General features: G+C 37.1%; 1 protein-coding gene across 2 annotated transcripts in view; it reads right to left on the reverse strand.

Moving 5' to 3' along the window:
* Positions 1-1,610: 1,610 nt before the first annotated feature.
* doc2b (double C2-like domains, beta) overlaps positions 1,611-25,231 on the reverse strand; it is a 116,041-nt gene continuing 92,420 nt past the window's right edge. For both annotated transcript variants that reach the window (XM_008428512.3, XM_008428516.3), the window contains 4 exons: positions 13,232-13,389; positions 8,216-8,297; positions 6,579-6,675; positions 1,611-6,227 (listed from right to left, as the gene is read on the reverse strand). In XM_008428512.3, the coding sequence (XP_008426734.1) occupies positions 6,094-6,227; positions 6,579-6,675; positions 8,216-8,297; positions 13,232-13,389 (471 nt within the window). In that variant the 3' untranslated portion in view covers positions 1,611-6,093. The remainder of the gene's footprint in view (positions 6,228-6,578; positions 6,676-8,215; positions 8,298-13,231; positions 13,390-25,231) is intronic.

Consider the following 25,231-nt stretch of genomic DNA (forward strand, 5'->3'; position numbering starts at 1 on the left):
TTATTTCCCCGCAGTGTCCAGGAAGAGGTGTTGTTCTGCTTGTTGCCTAACACAGCTGCGGTCAGCATCCAGCGTTATTCATGTGTTTTTTAGGACATATTCCGTGCAGTTTTCTAAAGAAGTATTAAAATATTAAAAAGGTAGATTAGCTATAGGGACAAAATATCCCGCGGGAGACCAAATCTGTAGTCAAACAGTATTTGTAGTCATAGTGACGCTAAACGGGACTAATGTCTTGTTTACAGTATGCTAACGATATTGGAAACAGCAAAAGTCATTTATGTTAATATGTTTGATTAACATAGCAGTTTAATTAAATAAAATTTACAGTAAATTTCTGAGAAATAAAACACACAGAATCAAACTTCTATGACGGATTTGTAAGAAATCCGTCATCCCTAACATCGATGTTAGCATTACCACAAGCACTTATGAGCAGATTCTGCTTTTAATGTAGATTCAAACTAAACCTTTTTTATTTTCGTCTTACAGGCTGATGTTAGTAAGAACGAACCAGTTAGACAGGATAGTAGAGGATATAAAAGGTTATTCTTTCTGTCTTTTACTTCTCTCTCCGTCTATCCCTCTATCTTTTTAGATATAAGTTTTAGCACAGACTGAAGATGAGGATTCGTTCACAAGAGTTGAAACGTGAGACGAAAAAGAAAAGTATTAGTGCAGAGGCCGTTTTAAAGACTTTGCCCTGGAGGCATCAGGTGCCCCTGCACGTCCTGTATGTACATTTTAGGCAATCTGTGTCATGTGACTAAGACTTAATAGTCACATGACATGTGATACAGATATAGTAGAAATAGATATTTAAATCTACCTCACTGTATTTTTTGACAGTATTTGAATATAGTCCCTCTGCCATAATATGCTCGCTTCCTCGTTTCTTTTTCTTGTCAATTAAAACTAAAACCCATCAAACATAAACGATCTCCCTCTGTAAGGGAGCGAGTTCATCACCAGCTCATGTAAAGCTGGAGATGCTTATTGTATTTGAGATGCTTCACTTTGACAAGCATTACAAAACAAGATGAAAAAATGAAAGGGCCTAGTTTTAAATACTGCATGTGAAGCAGTTTATTTGCAGTCATAGAATAATACCATTAAGAGATCTAACCATACAAGAGGTTAAATTTTGTGTTTTTATCAGTGACCATAACATTGATTATTGTAAACAATTTCTTAGTAGCCAGACATCATATAGACAAATGTCACTTCTTTAAACTGTTAAATTCATAATTTTTTTCAGTTTTTTTCAAAATTGTTTTATAAGTTCTTATATTTTGTCAAGCCAAAAGCTGACTTCTGTTTTGAAAACATTCACAATTTTTGAATTGCCCTGAACTATTTTTTAGTATTTCTTTAAGTTGTATATTCAAGTTGCACCGTTAAACACTCCATACATTTTAGGCTGTTTGTGTTGAGGTTTTTTTGTTTGTTTAGTTGCGTTCATTGTTGTGTATGTTGCAAATACATGATCTCACAAGAGATCAACTTGGCTGACCTTTGATGACTTCTAATTAAAATGATAGCAGAACAAACGGAAATGGACGAACTCCAGAACCACACTGTCAACAGAAGCAAGAAAAGACAAAATGCTCTCCGTCTGGCAAAGGACTAAAATATAATTTGATACAATGCATTTATATTCATACATTCAACAAACCAGAAAAAATTTCAAACAAGTGCCTGAGTATTAAAAAGGAAATAGAACAACAAACAAAACGAGGGATTTTAATTCACATCAAGTCACGCGTTCAAATAGTCAATACAGCAGCCAAACAGGCAATGCGATAGTGTTCCAAGGTACAAAATGTTGTCCAGAAGAAAACCGACTCTTAGCGTAATTTTAGAGCATCCACAGTCAAATATTTTCTTTTATACAGAAAAAACAGTATCAAACATTAGGCAAAGTCATCTCATGACAAAACCATGAACATATGCATGCATTTAAGATTTTCTTTTTTTTCCCGTTTGTTTCATAATATTGAGCTTGCACACAAAGGCAGACAGGTTACAAAACCAAAACCACGTGTTGGTTGTATTCATTACGTATTCACCAGAGAGCAAGAGGGATCACCGTGTCAAGGAGAATATTGAGATGCCAACAAGGTTTCATGGCCATAAATCAATGTGGCTGGAAAGGCTGTTAACACTTAGGGAAAACAGAGGCGTGACGTCTGATGGGAAGAATTAAAGACGTTAGTCCCCAGCTGCTATAAAGGTGATATAAGGAAAAAACAAAAATCAAAGTAAATGGATGGGATCTAATAATTCAAACAGTAACAGAGAAGCCATGGTTAGATCATTAAACAAAGGGACAGCAGTGCTGCTCATAGCTATCGACCGGCTGTAATCAGTGAGATAAAATGATGTGATCGCTAAAACTGTCAGCCGCGCCGACGGCATCGACATGCTCCTGTAAAACAAGCAGAGTCCATCACTTTTAGGGACAAGAAGCTGTTAGCTAAATGACGAGCCCGACAGGAATTCTGATCTTTGAACCGTTTCTTTTTTTTTTTTTTTTTTTGTTTGTTTTGTTTGGTTTTCCCAGTCTGTTTTACAACGAGCGTGCAGTGGAAATTTACAAGACATGTGGTGTGGTGAGTGTGTGGCCATGCAGAAAAGGTCGCACTCAGAGTGGTAAAAATCACAAACACGTGACATGCATCCCAAACTACTGAGTCCTCCACATAAGATAATTAAAAACTGAATTATTTAAGTTCTGTTCAAACATAGGAGCAGGTCGGTAAACACAAAATGAACATTTCTAAGCACTAGGGCTATGCACTGAAAAAACACAAATCTTACCAACTATTTTGGTCTAGTTTCTTGTGCAAATATTTTAGCATGCTCAAAATAAGAGAAAATTAACTTACGAGTAACTTTTCAGCAAGATAAATGAGCTTGTTTTAAGTACATAATTATTTCATATTGATGTAAAAGTACTAGCTCCACTGGTGGTGAAGTCCTGGGTTACAAGTGTACTAATAAAATTGTGCTAGAAACTAAGCAAAAATACTTGGTAGGATTTAGTGTTGTTACAGCATAGACATACATTCTGTCTGATACATGTGAGATCAAACACAGGCTGTAGGTGTGTTAAAAACTCTTCCCATCAATCTTTTTGCAAATTCTGCATAAATTGATTTTGTCTTTGCATAAACAGATCACTGTAAACAATGCATGCTTTGAATGTTAATAATACTTTCTTGTATTTTTTTATGTCAGTGTCCACTCAGGGTTTCTGCAGACTTAAATAATTTCAATGCAACACTTTCTAGGACCATTTCTTACCTAAATAAATTCAGAAAAATATGTGAGTGACCTTTTAGTAACATGCCAAGTTCCCTGGACTCGGCCTTGTCTGCTCTTTACAGCTTTGTTGCTACAGACAGGAGACAATGTGTCCTGTAGGTCTGTCATGATAAGTTTTGCTGGGTGATAAATTGTCCCAGTAATTAATTGGATAAATGATACCTCTGTGTCATTTATCTCATTAATAATGATCTTTAATAATGGCATTAAAATGTAAGTTAAGTCTCAAATCGCAATTGATCGCAACTTCCATCCATCCATCCATCCATCCATCCATCCATCCATCCATCCATCCATCCATCCATCCATCCATCCATCCATCCATCCATCCATCCATCCATCCATCCATCCATCCATCCATCCATCCATCCATCCATCCATCCATTTTCTTCCGCTTATCCGGGGTCGGGTCGCGGGGGCAGCAGCTTCAGACTTCCCTCTCCCCAGCCACTTCTTCCAGCTCCTCTGGGGGAACCCCAAGGCGTTCCCAGGCGATCGCAACTTTAATTTTGTAAACACTTAACACCGGAACTGGAAGATATTTTAAATATCCAAAATAAAATGCAACCAAAAACAAATAAAGTGGATTATGTCTCTGCAAAAACAAAACTGTCCTTCAAAACTATTAATCATCAGAATTGAGCTAATTTTAATTTATCATGCCATTAATTGATTGCCTATTTTGTCAGGCTTAGTGTTCATTGCATTTTCATGTTCATGGCATTTTTAGATAAAATTTAGTGTTTCATGATTTCTTTTTTACACTTTTATTTTATTGCTTTTAGCAGTAAAATAAATAAACCTCACAGGGAATTACTTACATTGCAAAAATACAATAAATGGATGCACTCCCATAGCAGAGGAGCTGATAGTTAATATTTATCATGAATGTTTTGATATTTAAAAAGCCTCAATACACTATGAACTAGTTGTAAATGTCTTATGCTTTCCTGCATCATGGTACTTGTAGTTTAACCAGAACTACATCAATGGCACCAGAAAAAAAAAAAAAACTGGAAATAAATGGTGGAAGGAAGGAATGAAAAGTGAAAATAGTTAAAGCCCAAAGATCTGGGTGTATTTTTTTGGAGTTTCTAAGGGCTAATTTAAAACTTTACAGAAACCCTATCACCTTTCCACACTGTTGCAGAAAACCATTTTCAACAGTGTAAACACTACACTGTAAGCACATTTGGATCTGTCCAATCAGGCGGCATCGAGATGTCGACAAGTGATTTTCACCAGCCAGGTCCCCACTGAATGTCACTCTGCTGCTGATTAGAGCCTCTGAGCCCAGCAAACCACAGGTTCACGACCCTTTTTGTTGTTTTTTGAGTCTGGTGATTGTAAATGTTTCCACTTCTGTGTGTCTCAAAAGACCTTAGATGTCTCTGTGGTTTTTATCCTTAATCTTAAAGGGCAGATTTCACCACTTTTCTGACACAATAAAGCTATTTGGATGCAGGTTTGTAGGTAAATATATATATGGAGTGATTCAAAATGGAGTGATGAATACTTTTCTCACCTGGACAATTGGATTATTTCAAAATTTATCAGCTCTGTAAACGAATAATTGAAGGTTCATTGCAAAATCCAAGCAGGTTGTCAATTGTTGCATTTCCATCAACCATGTAATTGCACAAATTGTAATTCTGAAAATAAATTTGCTAAATAATAATAAAAAAAGCATGTTTTTGATAAAAAGGTTTTGTGCAAGGATGAAATGGTTTTTTCAGCTGTATCAAAATGAGTGAATTTGAAAATAAAACTGCAATGGAAGCAATTTTTTGGCATCACGAGTCATGATCAACAACTTAATGTTAGTACTGGCAGAAAATATGATGAGGAAGATGACAGGAAGTGGTTGGAGGATGGTATTTTTTTTAATAATGTATCTTGTGAACAAACGTATTCATGTGTGATTTTAATAGCATTTCTCATTTAATGAAAAAATCCCAATTGCAATATAGTTTTTTCAACATTAGCAGAATATCTGTAAAGTTTTGTGCATACGAGTAATGGAAACGCAGCTACAGATTATGAATTTTTGTCATGTCAAGAAAAGGACGTTAAGTTTCTGCCAGAGGTTTTAGTCAACCAAAGTGTTTATCATGTATTTCCGTCTCATTTCCATATTTTGACCCTAAATATTCTGTCAAATTGACTCGTTAATGTTCAAATGACTCTACTACTACTGCTCAGTATGTTGTGTAAAACCTTAAATCAACAATATTAAACAGCAACATCTTCCCACACAAGTTCATCTTTACAACACTAAACGTGAGAAAGAAGCAAATGTTAGTTTGATACGATGCACATTAGGAAATATTTGCTACTCTTAGTTTTTCAGTCACGTTCCCGCCTACATTTCTGCTTTATTTCACATGTTTTGTTTCTCTCCTGCTTTTTGTTTGGTGAAATTTATTCAGCTGCTGTAAAAGGCCTCATCAAACAGAGAGCATTTGCTTCTTTTATCTTCACTGATCATGCAAGAAAGCTGAAAAGCTAACGAGTCAACAGCACAAACCCCGCCATCATTCTCCGTGTTGACTCAATATCTCGGGAAATGAGAATACATCAGCAGCTGTGCGAGTTGTGTTTTTAAATGTACAAGATGTGGAAAGCATAATTTGAGCCCTGTTGACAGGAAAATGTTTTCCCAACAGGAAAATGTTTTCCCAAAGAGAGGAGTTGGATGTCTGACGTGAGAAAAACGGAGAAGAGCTGAGGAAATGCATGTGGAGGGGTCGGATCGGGTGCAGGCCTTCAGTCATTCACTGAGCCGGGTAACTCATTGGTCAGCGTGTGCCAGCGTTCGATTTTTTTGTCCTTGTTTTTGAGGCAGTCGAACCAATGTTTGAGCCTCTCTCCGTTCGCGTTGATGCCCAGAGACACTCCACCTAGAAGATGACGCACAGACAGGAGAGATGAAGAAGAAACTTTCAAACTATCTCTGTGGACTTTTTCTTTTTGCCTTTCCACTTATTGTGAGTTCAGTCATAGCACACATTGCAAAATTACAAATTGTTACTTAATATAGCTAACTTTTTAGTTAGTGGATCCCACCACTGGAAGTCTATAAAAGTTGATATTTTAAAGTGATAAAGTTAGTTTTTTATGGAGACGTTGAAATGAAGCTGAACAGATGGACTCTTGGCTGGACAGCAGCTATGATGTGCTGCTGGATACCAACACACCTACTAAACCTGGTCTTCTACAGCAGAAATTGGAGCTGATGGAATCAGACTCACCGATGAAATCGTTTGATTTTCCTATGTCATAATCCCACACTGTGACCTCCAAAGTCTTCTTAGTGAGGTCTGCATATTTTATGTCGTAACAGAACTCCTGCAGGGAATAAAGCAAGAAAAAAAACTGAAGTTAGCTTAGACTTACCTAATGTATACAGACATTTGTAAGTTTTTACTGATCTCCAGCCCTGTATCTGACTGTGTTCAGGGAATAACAGTGAACTAAAAATAGTTTGTTCTTGAAAAGGCTCTAAAATATCACTAAGACAGTTTCATGTAATTTCTAGATCTTTGCAAATCTGTCTTCGAATGACCAGTAGGAGGTCGCCTGTGATTATTTTGGTATGGTCAATTGGCCCAAACAATACATAACAACAAGATAACATCCTGGAGTTCACATTAAGGTTTCTGCTCAACCTTAATCATTGCCCTGATGCAGGGGAGGATGCTGGACTCTGACAGAAAGGCCGACAGGTGATGCAGGAATACGGGCACCAAAAATGTCAGAGGAAATGTCAAGCTGCCAGGTTGCGGGAAGGTTCGACCATTTCTATACGGCCGGATACATCCAAACTGAAACACCCTGACATCCAGAGGAAATAGAAAAACATGAAAACATCTTCAAAAATGACCTATTGTGCTTCCTTGAACATGTTAGGATAGGTTTATGGCCTTTAAAGCAACATGTTCTTTAGATTTTTTGCATAAAATCATTCTTAGATATTGAGATTTCAGCTTTAGGGCCTCTGTCACTTTAAATCCAAATAATGTGCTGCTGGCCACACCCCCCAACTCAACATTTACACTCAGATGTGAAAATGACTGCAAATGGACTTGCAACTATACAACCATACATCTTTGAAAAGCATTAGTAGAGACTCCTGCATAACTAACAAGAATGCAGCAAGTGATTTCTGGATGGTAAGCAAACAACAAAACATTTAACTTTTCCAGCAGCCATTGTACAGCACATTCTGCAGTCAAACCAGCTGACCAAACATGGTGGAGCTCCACTTGGGTTGCTAGGTAACAGGCAGAGCTCCGTTGGGGTTGCTGGGAATTGAGCTAGGCAATGACGAATGCCTACTGATCTGAGAGATTAGATCCTAGAGGTTTTCAAAACGGCTCATTTTTCAGACACTAAAAACATACATTTGTGGCTGGGTGTTTTTTTAAGCACTTGGGCTGTTTTTAGAAACAGTTGAGATCCAAATGGAAGTATAAAAATATGCTAAATATCAATTTTGCTGAATATGTTCCCTTTCATATCCTGCTGAACCTCTGAGGCTCAAAATATTTCTGATTTTTTCCCCAAGTGTTGTGGATATTAAGTGTGCATATGTTCAATAAGAATTGTACATTTGTTGTAATCTGTCTCATTGGCTCTAATAAAAATATATAGGAAGAAAAGGTTTCAGATTTATAAACTGTTTTGTTTTTCTTACCAAAAAGATGATGATGATGAAGAAAAGAAATAGGAAAACATGAACAACAACATCATCACACTGTGCCTCTTTTCTGATTTGGCTTCTGAGCAACCAAATCCCCAGACGAGCCTTTATTTTAAATTGAAAACATAAAAACAGAGATAAATTAAACCCAACTGCAGGTTTTGTAGGGGAAGTTGTGGTTTTTACCTCATTGAACTCAGGATTGAGGGTCTTCTTCTTCACAGCAGTCTTGTGCTTCGACTTTTTGTTCTCGTCAGGCTTCAGGTACCTGCAGAGGAGACGGAAGTTTAATCTGCTTCTATTTCTCCAGCCTGGCATTACTGTTATATTCTTCTGCCCTCAAGGGGGTGCTGTGGTAACACCTTGCATTTAATGACCCAGCCACATTACAGTACATTATTCACACTAAACCACCTAATTACCTGACTTTAAGACCCTCTGGCTGGTATTAGAGACCATTTGTCTCAGCCAGACAGACATTTTATTTTACACACGGCTGTTTTAGCTGTAAATGTTTATTATTATGTGTTTCTGATGGGTTTACAGAGGAAAGTGTGCATCATCTCGCAGCAGTAAATGATTTTAAACCTGCTCAATAGACCTGGATGCAACAATAATACTGTAAAGGATATAAAATAAGTAATAAACATATATCTCTCATATAATATGATGTATAATTATTTTTAAATTCAAAGTCAAACTTGTTTATTTTTTCTTTACTGCAGTTGGATGTTTTATTCATGCAAGTCCTTTACATTCAACTTCACTGGCTTTAAAAAGCTAGAATTTGGTTTACAAGCTTTAATTTATTGTGGGTTTATACAAGCAGGCTCAAATATATGCATATATCTACACTGATTTTATATACGGTTTAATGTCTTGTAGCTTCTCCTAAATTACTTTTTCCAGATAAATTCTAAAGTACTAATTTAGTTGGATGTTTTGTGTGAACTCTTAGTTGAAAAAAGTTCAACATCTTAGTTAAAGTTTTGGTTAAAGAATGTCCATTTACACTTTTATTTTAATGCTTTTATTTTGAATTCTTTTATTTTGAAGTGGCTGAAGACTTAATCCATCCATCCATTTTCTTAGTGGGGTCAGGAGGGTTGCTGGTGCCTCTCCAGCTAACGTTCCGGGCGAGAGGCGGGGTCACCCTGGACAGGTTGCCAGTCTGTCGCAGGGCAACACAGAGACACACAGGACAAACAACCATGCACACACACACTCACACCTAGGGGCAATTTGGAGAGGCCAATTAACCTGACAGTCGTGTTTCTGGACTGTGGGAGGAAACCGGAGTACCTGGAGAAAACCCACGCATGCACAGGGAGAACATGCAAACTCCATGCCGAAAGACCGGGGCCGGGAATCAAACCCAGAACCTTCTTGCTACAAGGCAACAGCTCTACCAACTGCGCCACTGTGCAACCCAAGACTTAATTTATGTCAAAATTAAATTAGTCCTCAGGGTTGGAGTCTTTCAAGGGAATATATATAATCTAAGATGGAGTTAATGTTACTACTAGCTTCTGATAAATACTGTGTTGGTGGAGTGTTTGACCATTACCGGTTAATGCGCTGGCGTTAGCTCAACTAACTTTTTAGTATATTAGACTGCGAGCTGATATTCCACAGTCTAATATATCTAATAAATGTGTTTGACGTATTGAGTCTTTCTGATTGGTCATAAATATGCAGGTTGAGGCAGAAAGTACCATTCCACACTGATAGGGGGCAGTGCTGAGCCCAATAGACACAAAGGGCAGCAGGTGCTTTTCTTCTACGCATTAAAAGACTGAAAACAATAAAAGAATAAATAACTAAATACAGTCGAAGTAGAACAATTCCAGGTCATCTTCACTGAAGCAGCCAGACTTTTAAAACAAGTTTGATTTTTAACGGAATGACAGATATTCATGGAAAATATGAAAATATTTGGAAATTTTGGTATTTTAAAGACCAAAATTAAAATAATTCGGATAAATAACATGATTACAAAGTAACATTTCTTCAAATCAATTTCTTTCAATATACTGTAAAACTTATGAAACCTTAACAAAAGCTACAGGTATATGTGTGTGCGTTTGGTGAAAAAATGTTTCTTCTTCATTCTGAGAAGTTACTCACAGTGAGAAGAGGATCCAGAAATGTTACTCAATTAAGAGTGGCAAGACTTCATGATAAAGTCAATAAACTCCTAAAAGTATTTTTTCCCCCCAAAAGTTGCTCAGGTAAATGTAACTAGTTACTAGCCGACTCTGCTCACCAGTCATGATCATCATGTGAAAACTATCCTGAGGAATCTCAGCACAAATAAACATTATAACTAATTACAGAACCATCTGCAGAAACAGAGACTGACTTTCTAATCCTTTCTCATTTCTTGTCTCGATGCACCTGCAGCAGTTGTGTGTAACGACCAAGAAGCGATACCGTTCCGCCTCACATTCCTGGTAATTATCGAGGTGTTGCTGGCCTCCTGAAAACATGCAGCAGGGTGTTTGTTCCTTATTCTCCATTTGCATTGACGGCAGTCGGTGAGTCAAAGCTGAAAGCAGATTCTTTGTGACCACCGTTGCCCCGGGTGCGTCTGTGAACGCATCTGTCCAGTGGATGCTGTTCAGTAACTGTTCATTTTAATAAAGAATATCTGGTAATATTGTCTCAGGTTTACAGAGTTTCAGCAGCAGTAAAATCTCTGCTCACTGGACCCAGACTCCCAGTTATTTCCCCAGATACCAGAGAGTCTTTAAGGGAGGCTAAGTGGGTTATTGCTCACCCACTTCGCCCAGAGGGAAGAGGGAGCTGGGGCCACTGTTGATGAGGACAATGCAGTGAGTTTAATTGTTGTCATGTAATGGGACCAGTGACCTCCCCAGGCGAAACTATCTTCAAGCAGAAGTTATGATGCTAAAAAATGTCACTATCCTCTGTGTATCTTAACCACGGTCAGATTTACAAGAATCTGGGCCTGTGGGCTGGAGCCAGTTTCATGCCCTATACTTCTACTAATGTAAACTGCAATATATAAATAGATAATCCTAAACATGAATTGATGAATGCATGGTAGTTTGAATACATTCCCTGAGCCATGGCTCTATAGTGTTCCCAAAACTATTATGAAATTATTGAAAATTGTTGGATATGTGAGATTTCTATGGATATAACCAATATCCATAAAAATCTCACAATATTAATGTAATTCATTAGATATGGGCCTATTAGTTTTATGTTGCGTACAAAACATGCATTGATAAAATTAAAAATTAAAATAACATTTTTTTTTTGAGGAGGAACAGAATTCATTTAGTGAACACTTGGTCATCTTTAAAAAATATATCTATAACGTCAACATGTGAAACACTTAGCCCTTTCTGCTTACATTGGCTTTACATCAGTATACTGCCAGGCTGATCTATTGATTAATTTTTGGATAAACTGATTAATAATTTAATCAGTTGTCACATTTTATAATTGGATAACAAAAGGTGCTTAATACGTGATTATTATTATTTTTTGTTACAAATTTGACTCCTATGAGATTAAACTGCCACTTATTGAGGAATTCTGGGTAAAACATATGTACAGACAAAGAAGATTTTTCATCTTAAATGCAGAATGTATATATTTTTCATACAGTTTTGACTTAATTACTGCTCTGAGTGTGTTGTTCTTTCAGCACATAGCCTTTTGTGAGTCTGTAGATCCAATTACTAAATTAGTTGACTATTATTTCAAATCGATTCTTCATGATTAACTATTGTTTTAGCTCTAAAAGCAACACCCCAGGTATGTTTTTGATGAGGGAATAACGTTACAACATGATGTAAAGCTAAAAGAACTACCTGACAGAGTAACGCTCAGTGTAGTATGCACAACAGTGAAATGCTTACATCTGTGTATGTATAAGTATCTTCAAGGTCAGTTTTTGTGCTTTTCTTAATGTAAAAATACAATAAAACACTTTGCAGATTGAGGTTGTAACATGACTGAACGGTGCGAAAACTTTTGTATCCCTCGTTTTCCTGCCTGTCCTTCAGGCTTTATGAAAATTTCCTCCACCTCAGACTGTTGAAAAATGTTTTGCCAGCTTTTTTCTTCTGAAACAAGTCCTGCTTTTGTTCTCGGGGTGTGCACAGAAGAGTCAGAAATTAATTGCACTTCCATTGCTCAGCCAGATGAAAGACTCGGGGAAAAATGTTCAGGTGCGATAAATAGGACTCTCCTTCAAATTGCAGCCCCTCGCCTGGCCTCTTCGCACGCTTGTCTTTCAAGCTGCGGATAATCACAGGTTGTCGACATCTCTTTTGCTACAACATCAGCTCTGCCAGATAATCCATTTCGACACTTCTACATTGTCTTGCACGAGCTTAAAATAGCTTTCCAGTGTTTGGATAGGAAAGGAAGTGAATCCTCATGTGCCAAAGTTATTTTAGGCTAACAACTCTGTTTGGATATTTATATTTTTGGCTGTTGGTGAAAAAAGAAACCTCTAAAAAGTCAAGAAATCGTCTGGACAAATGTTCTCAAGTCATTTTTCAGAAGTCAAATTTTGTGTCTAACAAATTCAAATTTCACCAAATGTATGATATAAAGCAGTGCTGTTCAAACTTTCATATTTAAACTGCTGGCGGGCCACAAAATTTACTAAGTTAAAAATGTAAAAGTTAATTTATTGTGATTTTTTCCCAGTTTTTTTTTTTTAGGTTTTAGGTTTTCCTGCTCAACAATAAACAATTTTTATGTGAACTGTATATCATTAAAAATCTAAAACATTAAAAGGTTTTTGAACTGCTGCTGCCCAATTAAAAGAAAAACAGACATTTTCCAAATTATTTGGATTTGTGCTACTTCTGACTGATGAAGCACAATGGAAATATATATCTATATTAATATAAATTAAAGGGCAGGCAATGTTAGAAAGTTAAAATGCATTGGAACAGGGAACAAAACTTGGCAACTCATAAGGATGTGAAACGTGAAGATATTCTGTGCTGCTTATTCATTTAGAAGTAATAAAGTAAATCTAATTATAACTGGAGTGTGTATGAATGTGCCCCAATAACATCAGAACAGATGCATTTAAAAGGCTCATTTTAAGATCTAATTTAGAGAAGTTGCAGATGATTTTTAAATATTGCGAAATTTGCTCCATAAAACGGTTTTGTGTATGAGAGGATGTGCAGGTGTCTGAACACTGACGTTTTGACGTAGGGGTCAGAGAAGCCGTTGGCGTCCATAGCAGCAAGGTGAGCGCAGCGTATGATGCCCACAACCAGGCAAGACTTCTGGGTGTTGTACTTGAGGGAAATCATGATCCGACCCCGTTCCTCCAGAGACTTGTCCTCTGTCTTGTTGACCTAATAAGTAAAAAAAAAAGAAAAAGAAAAACAAACAGATTTTGTCATTAATACGAGATGTTTTAGGAACATCTATCTTACCAGATCAGGTGCAGATGATCATCATCCTGCCTGAACTGCTGACTTAACCCTTGTGCGTGCGAGGAGTGAGGCAAACGTAGAGGATTATGGAAAATGATACAAGTTTTGTGTGTGTGGGGTCAGTTGGACCCCATTTCAACATACAAGGGTTAAAGGCCATGTTCACACTGCAGGTTTTGATGCTCAATTCCAATTTTTTTTCTGAAATCCCAATTTTTCTTGGATGGCTGTTCATCCAAATTAAATGCAACCGCAGTTAGACGTCTGTGTCCTACAAGTTAGAAGTCACACAACAGGGCTCCGTTTACAGGAGTCCAAGACAAAGACTGCATCCAACATGTCGGCACTGCTTGCTTCAGCCAGGGTTTACGTCTGGATTTACTACGTTTGGCTTCTTCTGGTGTAGAATTATGATGCATGTCACACTCTACTGACATAAAAGTGGAATGAAATGCAAGATGACCGCAGACGCCTAAGTAAAACTTAGTTGTTGTTTAAATGCAATTAAACATTGAACATGGTTGAGAAGAAAATGGTTGATGCTGAGGGTAGAAAATGTTCATAGTAAGGTATGAACATGAGAGACTATAAAATTATAGAGAAAACAGACTGTACAGACAAAGATATTTATTAAAAAACAGAAAAATATCTGTTTAAAGAAATATCCACAGACGTGTAGCTGGAGCCTCAGTTCAACAGGTGTTAAAAAGGTCAGAATATTTTATATATCCTGGAGAAAATGTCTAATCACTAATTGCTAACTAATTGCTATCTTGACATTTGTGGGTCTTGAATATCACCCAATCAGTGACAGACTGATTGATGCAGTTTCAAGTGCTGAAGATGAGTCAACAACCAATCAAAAATAAATTTCCTTCATTTTAAAATAAAAAAGCATATGGTGGAAAATTAACCTGTTTAATATGTGCATTATTTTTCATGTATTCCCATCCTTTAATCAGTACAGAAGATAACAGATTGACACGAACGTGGCTCCTTTTTTTAATGAATGTTTTTTAGCCATGGATCAGTTTTGTCCCTGAAGAGGACTGTAACATCAAACTGGCTGCTTCTCTGATACGCGTCTGCATTAGTCACGCTGCATACCCACAATCCCACTGACAATGCTGACATGCGTCTCAGTCCACAGATGGCATGCGACTTGGAAAGTTCACATGAGGCACGGAAGAGAGAGAGATTTAAAATTAGTTGCAAAGTTTTATTTTTTCAGCGCAATGACGGCCGTGATGTGACTGACACCGGTCCGGCTGGATGTCCACACAACTACCGGCCTGTGTTTTTTAAAACACAGAAAGGAAAAAAGTGGAATCATTATGCTTTTAAATCCTTCCTTTTCACATTCAAATCAATTCGATTTAAGTTGATTTTGCTCCCCCTTTTTGTTTTTAGATAAATGTTTCTGAACCCTGGTCCTCACCGCCCCCCTGCTCTGCATGTTTTAGATATGCCTCTATTCCAGAATAGCTGATTCAAATGATTGTAGGATCATTAAGTACTGCAGAAACCTGTGGATCACCCAGAAATACAATTCAGGTGTGTGGGAGAAGGGAAATACCTAAAACATGCAGGACAGGGGGCATGAGGACCAGGGTTGAGAAACACTGATCAAGTCAAGTTTGAGGCTCAATTGTTAAATCAAGTAGAAAATAATGTGTTTAACATTGTTAAAACAAAAAATAATGCTATATAGATTTAATTTTACCTTTCATAGTCCTTGACGAGGTACTTTAAACACTCTTTGGAGAAAAATACATATTCAGAGTATAAAAATCACAGTCATGCAGCCCCTAAAGAGGGATCCGATTTATTTTTTCCCTCTCTCTGCAATGACCACTGACTTAGAAATGTAATTTGCGAGCAACACTATGGCAGCTGCTGATTGTGTGAATATGCGCAGGGTTTTCCTTTACCTCAGCTCTTTTAAGAAGACCAACATATTATACAGAATAAGGAAGTTTATATCAGCGGGGAAAACGTGCAGCAGCTTAACTTCAGGCTTATCAAGAGCTGCTTGGAAGTGAATGGGGCTGGTCTGAAACGTGGCCATTCAGGGCTTGATTTCTTTCACTGAGCATTTCAAATTGTTATGCATTAAAATGATCCTTTCTACTTCATAAAATGTATTTACTCTGACATTGGGAAAACGGTAATCTTACCTTAGCTTTTCCAAAAAATTTAAATTGATGTGCAAACTTATCAGCTTTTTTTTCTTTACTCAAACAACCAGACTATTTTATATTCTTAAAATTGGTCTTGATCCATACTTCTTCATGACTTCTGCAGGTTTTTTTTTACTTCTTTATTTGGAACTTTTATATATTTATATGACTAATTTTCAGTTCAGTATTTGTACCTGAATATGACAATTTGCTTTGTTGTATGTAGATGTGTAGTGCAACAAAAAAAAAAAAAAAAAAGAAGTGTCGGGCCTTAAAACAAAAATCAACAGCCGATAAAAGAATAATAAAAAAAACAAAAAAAAACATTCCTAGTAGCCACACTGAAAGCCTGTTCCAAATTTATTTGGTCGATTTGAGTTTTAAGACAATATTAGCCTGATGGAGCATGAAAAAATGTGAACAATTTTGATTAAAAGAATTTTAAGATTGGAATCAGAATTCTGTAATTAAAGTCAGAATTTTGAGAGAAAAAAAGGTAAAATTAAAGTCAAATTTCTGAGTGGAAACAGTCAATGTTTTTTTAAAAGTCAGAATTCTAAGACTAAAATCAAGTTTCTGAGAAAAAAGTCTGAATTGTCCATTTAAAATCAGAATTCTGAGATTAAAGTCAGAATTATTTTTTTCAGTTGCGTAGATTTTACTTATAAAATCTCCTTATAAACAAAAAAACACAACAAAAAGAACAATAAGTCTGGAGAAAAAAAAAAACGCTCAAATGAATAAGTAGCAAGCTTGGTGAGAAGAACACAGACGTTCCTGTCCACAGCCGTTTGTAGGAGACGCGTCCTGTGGCTCTCACAGCAGGGTACTAATCAGAGACCTCCAGGGAACCGACTCTCGCCACATGAATCACAGATGACTTTTACAAGACGTCTCCCTGGACCTGTGGGCTCGCCATCTATCTCATCTGGCATGCCAACATGTTTCAGCCGCAGCCTCGGTTTACTGTCAGAGCCGCTTAGCCTCACTTTTCTCCTGAGGAGATTCCACATTAAAGATTTCCCTCTGGCGCTTCAAACTGCTTAGTTTTCTTTAACAGGAGATACTGAGATGAGAACTAACTATGAATGTACAAGCGGAGAAATAAAACTGCATCGCTCTGCAACACGTTGGATGGCCAGTACTTTCCTGGAACTTGACCGATATTCCTGAAACCCACAAGTTACCTTTGACTAGAAACTTCAAGGGTTACTTTGAAGTTACCCTTTTTCGAACTTAGAGGGGGCATTTTATGCAAATTTCATGTTTTTCTTTTTCCATTTGGGTCTCTGCTGCTTCTAAAAACAATCCAAGAGTTTTAAAAAAAACCACCCAGACATTTTTTGGCAATAACTTGATGGGTTTTTTTTAGTTACTGGAAAATGAGCGATTTGAAAAACCTCCCCACTGTTAAGTCACATTTTATAGGGCACTGCAGTATCACCTAGCAACTCCAGGTAACACCGGCATTACCTAGCAACAACAAAAAAGAAGAAAATATTTTCAACTTTTGAAACTTCAAAATTTTTATATTTTTTCTAGAAGACTTTTGAGATTAATCTCAAAACTTATGAGTTTTCCTTTTCCTAGGAATTGTTTTACTTTTGAAACTGAAAAATGTTACATTTTTTGTAGAAAATCTGAAATTAATCTGAAAATTTCTGAGTTTCCGTGCCCAAATATTAAACGTTTCAAACTCCCTTTTTCCTTCTAGAATATCTTAGAATTTCTGGGCGGAAATTAATTTTTTTTTTTTTTAATTCACAAAGGCTGTAATACTGTGGACTCTGTTTTTTGGAGTTGGGAAGGTTTTAGATCGTCAGATCTGGCAACCCTCCTGAACACGCAATTTTTGTTATTTGTAAGACCAGTATTCTGAAATGTATCAACTCTGAATAAATAAATAAAAGAAAAAAAATCATACTTTTTGGTCTAAGGTGCTGAATCTGTGTGAACTCACAGCCTTAACAACAAAAATACGTTTGTGGATCCACCTAAAATTGTCCCTGTGTGGGTGGGACTTAAAAGGACATTTCCAACCCCCATAATGACTCTTCTCTTCCAGTTTCCACTAATCCACTCCAGCATAACCGCACCACCAGGTTGCTCTGTTTGCTTTACATTTCCCAGCCACTTGTGCTGTGGTCTGGAGGCAAACTCAATTAAGATCGGATGGAGGATGTTTATTAATTGAATTAAGCACAGAGTATAACCGGACACCTTTAATGCAACCCTTAACATCAGTCTGATTGAAAGCAGCTAAATTGCTTTTTAATACAGTGAAACATACATAAACCCTACTTCACTCTCTCAGTAATCTGTGTTCACTGTGTTAGCTCTCTTTATGGGATGTTCAGCTGAGAGAGAGGCCTTTAACACAGAAAGCCATTTCCAGCTCCAAACGATCAATTAAAGTGCATTTAAATTTTTCTTTTTTATGGTCCAACAGTTAGACAAGCTGTTGTCTATGAAAGCTGAGAGACAGACGTTTCTGTAAAATTCTGTTTTGTTTATTTTTTGAATAAACAAAAAAATACAGCACAAAGCATAATGTCAAAACTTTTGTTTTGCATATTCAATTCCCACTCCTGTATAATCCATACAAACACCAAATAAAACTGTAATTAATAGTTAACCCATCTCCATATCTTTTTAATTTTGATTACAGTGGATGAACAATACTTTTTGTTTTAAATTTCACCAAAAAACAAAACTAGCATAAATATAAAAATATCATCACTAATTGACTAATAATATTATTAGGTGTAATTATTATATACATACAGTAATAATCATATGCTTATATAGTGTAGTTTTGTAAGTATTGCCCCAGATTTATGCACAATAACCTAGAGTGAGTTTAGTAAACAGTAGAGTACATGAAATACTTTTTTGTAATTTTTTATTTTTTTACTTTAATTGAACATAGCTGATATGTCTGGTTTCTAATTCACTTTAAAAAATTGATCAGCCATCAGTTTTTTCAGTTTGTTTTGCTATTTTGTTGTAAATTACTATCAATTTTAAATATTTCAGGTTTGGTTAGAGACTGTAATTTTATTATTTTTCATTCCATGCATCTCTGGCTTTACGTCAGACTTTGACTGACCAAGATTGATTATTTCAAGGGTAGAGAACGCAGAGAAGAAGGTGGCAATGCACAAAAATCTCCTTCAACATAATTAGGTTATGTTGTCAGGACGATGAATGTCAGAGCTTTTTGAGAGTCATTACTGTTCAGAAAGTTACATTAAGGACAAAAATCAACAAAGTGTATCAATAGCATTGTTATCAAATTGCTTCTAGAAACAAAACCAAAGTAATTATATTTACACCTAAAGAAGAATCATGTGAAGTCAACCTGCTTCAGTTGTTACAGCTAGAAACCAGAGATCAGGCCCCAAATCTGGGTGTAGTGATGAACTCTGACCTGAACTTTCAGAGCCACATAAAGACAGTTACAAAGTCAGCCTTATATCACCTGAAGAACATTCCCAGGATTAAAGGACTAATGTCCCAACAAGATCTAGAGACTCATCAATGCACTTATTGTTAGCTACATTGATTACTGTAATAGTCTCTTTACAGTTGGAAAGAAGAAAAATCAGATAGTTTCAGGTGATTCAGTACGCTAAAAACGACTAAAAGCCCACCTGTTTAGAGTTGCCTTTGATTTTTGACCAGCATATGCAATGTGTATTGATGATTTGAATGGTTGCACTTGACAAAATGCAATGTCTGTTACCTTGTTTTCACAACTGTTGGCCATGTGATGTGTTTAGGACATTATGTGGAAATATTGCAGCAATATTTCCACGTAAAGTTTGGGTGCAGATTGGTCTTCCAAATGAAAAATTTTTACACAGTGGCTTAAGAACACCAAAGTCAATGTTTTGGAGTGGCTACCACAAATCCCTGATCTCAATCCTAGAAAAAGTAACGGACAAAACTGAAAAGGTGTGTGTGTGAGCGATGTAGCCCACAAACCTGGCCCGATTCCATTGGTTATGTTAAGATGAACAGGCCAAAACCCCAGGAGACTAATGTGAGAAGCTTGTGAGAAGAAACTCAAAACGTTTGACTTAAGAATAAATTAAGTGGAATTAAATTTGTCATTTTGTTGTGCAGTGCTTCTTTCTGACTCGTTCCTGAGCTGAACGCTCCAGTCAAAGTGCTCCACTGTTGGGCCGAATCCATCAATAAGACGGACGCTGCGAGCTGCTGTATGAGATGATTAAATGGCTGGTCTCAACTGACATCCGGTGCTGTGACAGCCCTCCTTTTCCCACTGCCCTGAGCTTTTACTATTCCTGTAACCAGTAAAAGTCAGAGCTTGGTTTTACGTGTGAGCATTACAGCAGCAAACTGGATCAAGAGAACTTCAGAAGAAGCAGAAAACAACTGGATTTAAAATGAAATAACAGACTTACTGGGTATGAGTTTAAGAGCAAAATTGCTGTTTTCCTTCGAAACAACATGTTTAAGAATTAACAGCACAAAGTCAACCACATAACTAGTTGGGGTTTAAATGCATTTTTCATAAGGTTAACAATACTTTAAATGTCTTTTCAAGGTGACCCAAATCAACTTGTTTTGCCCAAATGTGACATTTCATGGCGGTCTGAGCAACCCAGATACAACTTTTTCAACCCCTAAAGATTTTATCTGTCACTTCCATATGAGGAGCTAAACTTTATCCGATTGTTTTCAAAGCATCTGGAGTCTGAGCAAGCAAGTCACATTCTTTAAACTTTTACATCATTGATGGAAAAACGTCCGTCATAATTCTGCTCCTGAAGAAGCCAGACGTGGATAATCCCGACGTAAATAATGTCTGAAATTCATAATTATGAAATTTCTGAAAGACGCTTGTGTCAGTGAAGTGAATCACATCCAAACAGACGTCTCTACAGAAGCTGCATTTATTGCTGTGTTTACTTTTGATTAGCTCCTATCGTCTCGCTATGATCTTGTGATGATACCATCAGCTCCCATTGCCGAATTAGCTTTAAAATCGATCCATAGATGGCAATGTCCATTATTACTTCCGTAAACAGAGAGCTGCTGTGTGATGTCAACGTTCTTCTTCTGCACATGCCGATTGCTCTGGGGGTCCTAAACCGCTCACACAGAAGTCTGACAGTGGTCAGGTTTAATTCATAGTATGAACAAAAAGCAATTAAAGAAAAAATCAGCATCAAGACCTGCTGTGTGAATGTAGCCTATGATCTCCACAACCTCTATTAAGGTAAATTTGCTAGTTTAACTATTAAAATGGGCTTATAATTGCCCATTATAAGCCCATTTAAGAGTTTTTAGAGCAGGTCTCAAGTATTGACGGAAGATCTAAATAACATTTTTTAACAATTTATGTTTTAATATAAATATTTGCTAAGTTATCATAAAATAACTTTAATATAAGAAAATACAATTGATCTTTGATTCTAAAACCACTAAAACAACAAAAAAAGGAAGGATCACACATTGCAGTGTTTGATTATTTGATCTAAACCTTAATATTTATTCATGCAGAAATGAGCAATTTGGAAAAATCCAGCTTTGTGTTCAACAGAGAATTAGGATCTCTAGTAAATTTCAAGTTTACACACATTGAAGAGCAGATTAAGTACTAGAAAGATTCAGAGAATTAGCACCCAAGTATCAATGCTGGGGAAAATAATTAGCATGGTTGTGATCTGTGGGCTGCCAGACGACTCTGTGGGGGAAACACAGCATTACTTGAAATGTAGCAAAAATCCATCCATCCATCCATCCATCCATCCATCCATCCATCCATCCATCCATCCATCCATCCATCCATCCATCCATCCATCCATCCATCCATCCATCCATCCATCCATCCATCCATCCATCCATCCATCCATCCATCCATCCATCCATCCATCCATCCATCCATCCATCCATCCATCCATCCATCCATCCATCCATCCATCCATCCATCCATCCATCCATCCATCCATCCATCCATCCATCCATCCATCCATCCATCCATCCATCCATCCATCCATCCATCCATCCATCCATCCATCCATCCATCCATCCATCCATCCATCCATCCATCCATCCATCCATCCATCCATCCATCCATCCATCCATCCATCCATCCATCCATCCATCCATCCATCCATCCATCCATCCATCCATCCATCCATCCATTTTCTTCCGTTTATCCGGGGTCGGGTCGCGGGGGCAGCAAAAATCATGCCAAAAAATAAATTAATAAAACATTTTCTGATCATGAATCAGTTTCAGACTCACTGAGGTGAAAGTAAAATCTGTCCGTTGATCCAGTGAATAAAAATATTTTCTGCAAACAAACCTTTAAACCCTCAGGTGTGTTTCAAAGTTAGCACTATGTGGTTTGGTATGGGAATGAATGAAGGCACAGTTAGGTTGCACAGCTGCGAAGGTGAAATTAATACTGAACAGCACCAGCAGCTTTCAGAGCCACATGCTGTCACTATGATGATGTATGTTGAGAGAGAGCCTTATATCAATCAGACGTCTTCCTCCATGAATAACACCGATTTGCTTCTGCAGTGAAAGCGTTCAGGTAAAGACGCTCCTGCAGTCCAAACCCAACAAAACATTGTTTTCTGCTGTGTTTCGTTTTTACTAATTCGTTGAGATTACCGGTCATATAGAAATCCTTAGCGCTGATCTGAGGTATCTCTAGATGAGCTGCAATGAGGTCCTGATTTACAGTCTGGGAATAAATGAGCTGATATTAGTATCGGCTCATTTAACACAGAAAATGAACGACTAGCTAAAACTGCTTCACTTGATCAGCAATTACATGAACCAAATGTTTGACACTTACAAGAAGTTGACAACCTGCAAGGATCCAACGGTCATTAGCCTGCATCACCAGATTCAAGTTGTTTGTGATGGTCAAGCCCACCACAATTTTGATCTTTGTCATTACCACGAAAGCAATGGCGAAGTGTTTCCCAAACCACGATCCCCAGACAAAATGCTATTACTGAATTTAAGCCATTTTGAATTCTTGGATTCATGTTTTTGATGTTAATTCAACAGATTCAGCTCTTTCTTATTCCAAGCCCCTACGAGTGTTCAAGCGATTTATGGGAGTGACTTCTGCCGTAAACCAGAACCGCCATTTCTTTACATGTTAGCAACTCGCTAACCAGCTTTCGTCAGAGGTCTTAGGCTATAAAATATGTGGTAATAGCAGCTATCACATCTTAAATGCTGCAATATTGTTTTACTGCTCCATACAGTTATTGTGTGCAAATAACCTTCATTAGCATATGTAGCTACTTCATTAACTCAGTTGCTTCGGAGATGCAGGTTTTCTTCCGTTGGCTTTTTGTCCACACAATGAAATGAGCACACATAAAGCATCACATAAAGCATTTTGGGTTCTCTCTTCAAGTTTAGAATTTTTAGCCACATTTCTTTTGTTTTCTTGGTAGGTGTTTTTTTGTTTTGTTGGTAGGCGATGACAACTATCGCTTATCACAGAAACTCTGGCTTTTTCTTGGGAGCACGTTGAAACACACCTCTTGCTGCCACAAATTACATTTGGTCTGATCATTTGAGTACAGCTATGAACAGCACAACAGTTATCCGAGCTCCGCCAGGGCATCTTACGACACTTTCCAGTGGCAAGTTGCTCTCTATAACAGGTTAATGTGTGATTCGGTTCAGTTCTAGTCCAGTGGGAGGGAGATTCTCCGTATCACGGTCTGAAGCTGCTGTCATTTCTCCGCTGTTTTGCAGCGACACTCAACAACGGAGAACCTTGAGGTTCTGGTTTGATGGCCTAAATAAACCCAAATATTTTATTTTGTCTTATAGAAATTAATTGCTGACCCAAGGGGGATAAATGGGTTTTTCAAAGCTTTTGGTTGGTTTGACACAAGGCAGTCTGAAAAAAACCCGCACCAGCTAAAAATGTAACAAATGTTGCAACTTTGGTCCCCAATCTACCCAACCATCAGGTGTGAAAACTTAGTACCAAAATATATGAAAGACCTGTTGTTGAACCAACCTTTCAGACCTGAGAGGTCTGAAAGGTCTCCTCTGCATCACCAGAACCAGAACCAGAACGAAAGATTGAGAAGAGGCATTCCTCTAATCTGGAACAAACTTCCAGAAAACCCCAGAGACAAAGTTCCTTTAAATCAAGGCATGGAGCCCACCTGTTTAGAGCTGCCTTTGTTCCAAAATAACTGGAAATTGTAAAAATATTTTGATGATTCTTGATCATTTTAATGTTTGTTTTATAATTGGTTATTTTGTTATGTTTTTATGATGTAAAGCACTTTGAAATGACTTGTTGCTGACTGCGACTTCAGAAAACCCAGTGGACCAGGACCAGCAGATCGTCACTGACTGTGGAAACTATGACCTATCAATCCAGACACAAGCTCTGCCTGTTTGTGCTGATTTATTTTTTTAAGAAATCCAACCAAACCTCCCATCATTTCTACATTTCATGTTTTTTAGACTTTCAAACACAATAAAATCAAGTTAATTTAATAAATTGAAAAAATATTTTCTGTTTACTGCTTTATTGATTGAAGGGAACTGAACTGTGATGTTTGTGTCCCGCTACACCTCTAGCTATGATGTAAGGTTAAACCGTTTTGTCAGGTTATTTCAGCTGGCATCATAAACAAAAACTAAACAGTTTTATGTTTTTTCTTGAAGACATTTTGTCCACTGCTGAGCTCTGATTTAGCTGTCTTCTTTGTGAACTATGGCAGCGTTTGACTGAAGCGTCCAATAACTGGTTGCAGAATAATGAACCATTTTCCACCGTTCTGTCAGGGAACAGCGAGAAAACAATGATTATGGCTTGTCTTATTTGTTACTTACTGCCAAGACGCTTCGATCACTGCAGTTCTCCTCATCGATTTTGAGGGTTAAGTTTTCAGAAAACATCACTGCTAAGCAGCTTACTAGAGGAAAGTGTAAATTCAGACTTTTGTCATTGCTTTATGCACTGTTTGCCACTACAACTGAGTGTCAGGGCCATTTTAGACAGAAAAAAAGGAGTACATTTCCACCAAAAACATTTAAGAAATTTTCCCCCCAAAAAAGAAGAAATTATGAGTTTCAAAAGTCAAAGATTTTTTTTTTATGTTTTTTTTTTTTTTTTTTCCCACAAAATTTCAGTCAAAAACTCAGAAAATACTCAGAATTTTTAGATTAATCTCAGAAATTTTGCTGAAAGAAGCTTGGACATTTCTGAGTTCCAAAAGTCAAATTTGCTAGAAAAGAATTTCTAAGGTTGAAGATCTTTGACTTTTGAAACTCAGAAAGTTTTTTTTCTTAAAAAATCCATCCTGAGATTATTCTCAAAATTTCAGAATTTCCGGGTGGAGTTGTACGCTTCTTTTTTTTCTATCTACAATGGCCATAAAACGCCGTTGTACCACTGATCATTGTTAAAATGCAAGGTTTTTATGTTGTTAAAGTCAGACCATTTCAAAACTGGTCCACATGTGGGACATTTTGTCCCTTCAGCTGGAAAACAAAAAATATTTTAGAAGGATGATAAATTAATGCTGTTATGCACACTCCTAACCAAT

Source organism: Poecilia reticulata, chromosome 14, assembly GCF_904066995.2.
Source record: "Poecilia reticulata chromosome 14, P_reticulata-male-v2, whole genome shotgun sequence".
Taxonomy (NCBI): Eukaryota; Metazoa; Chordata; class Actinopteri; order Cyprinodontiformes; family Poeciliidae; genus Poecilia; species Poecilia reticulata.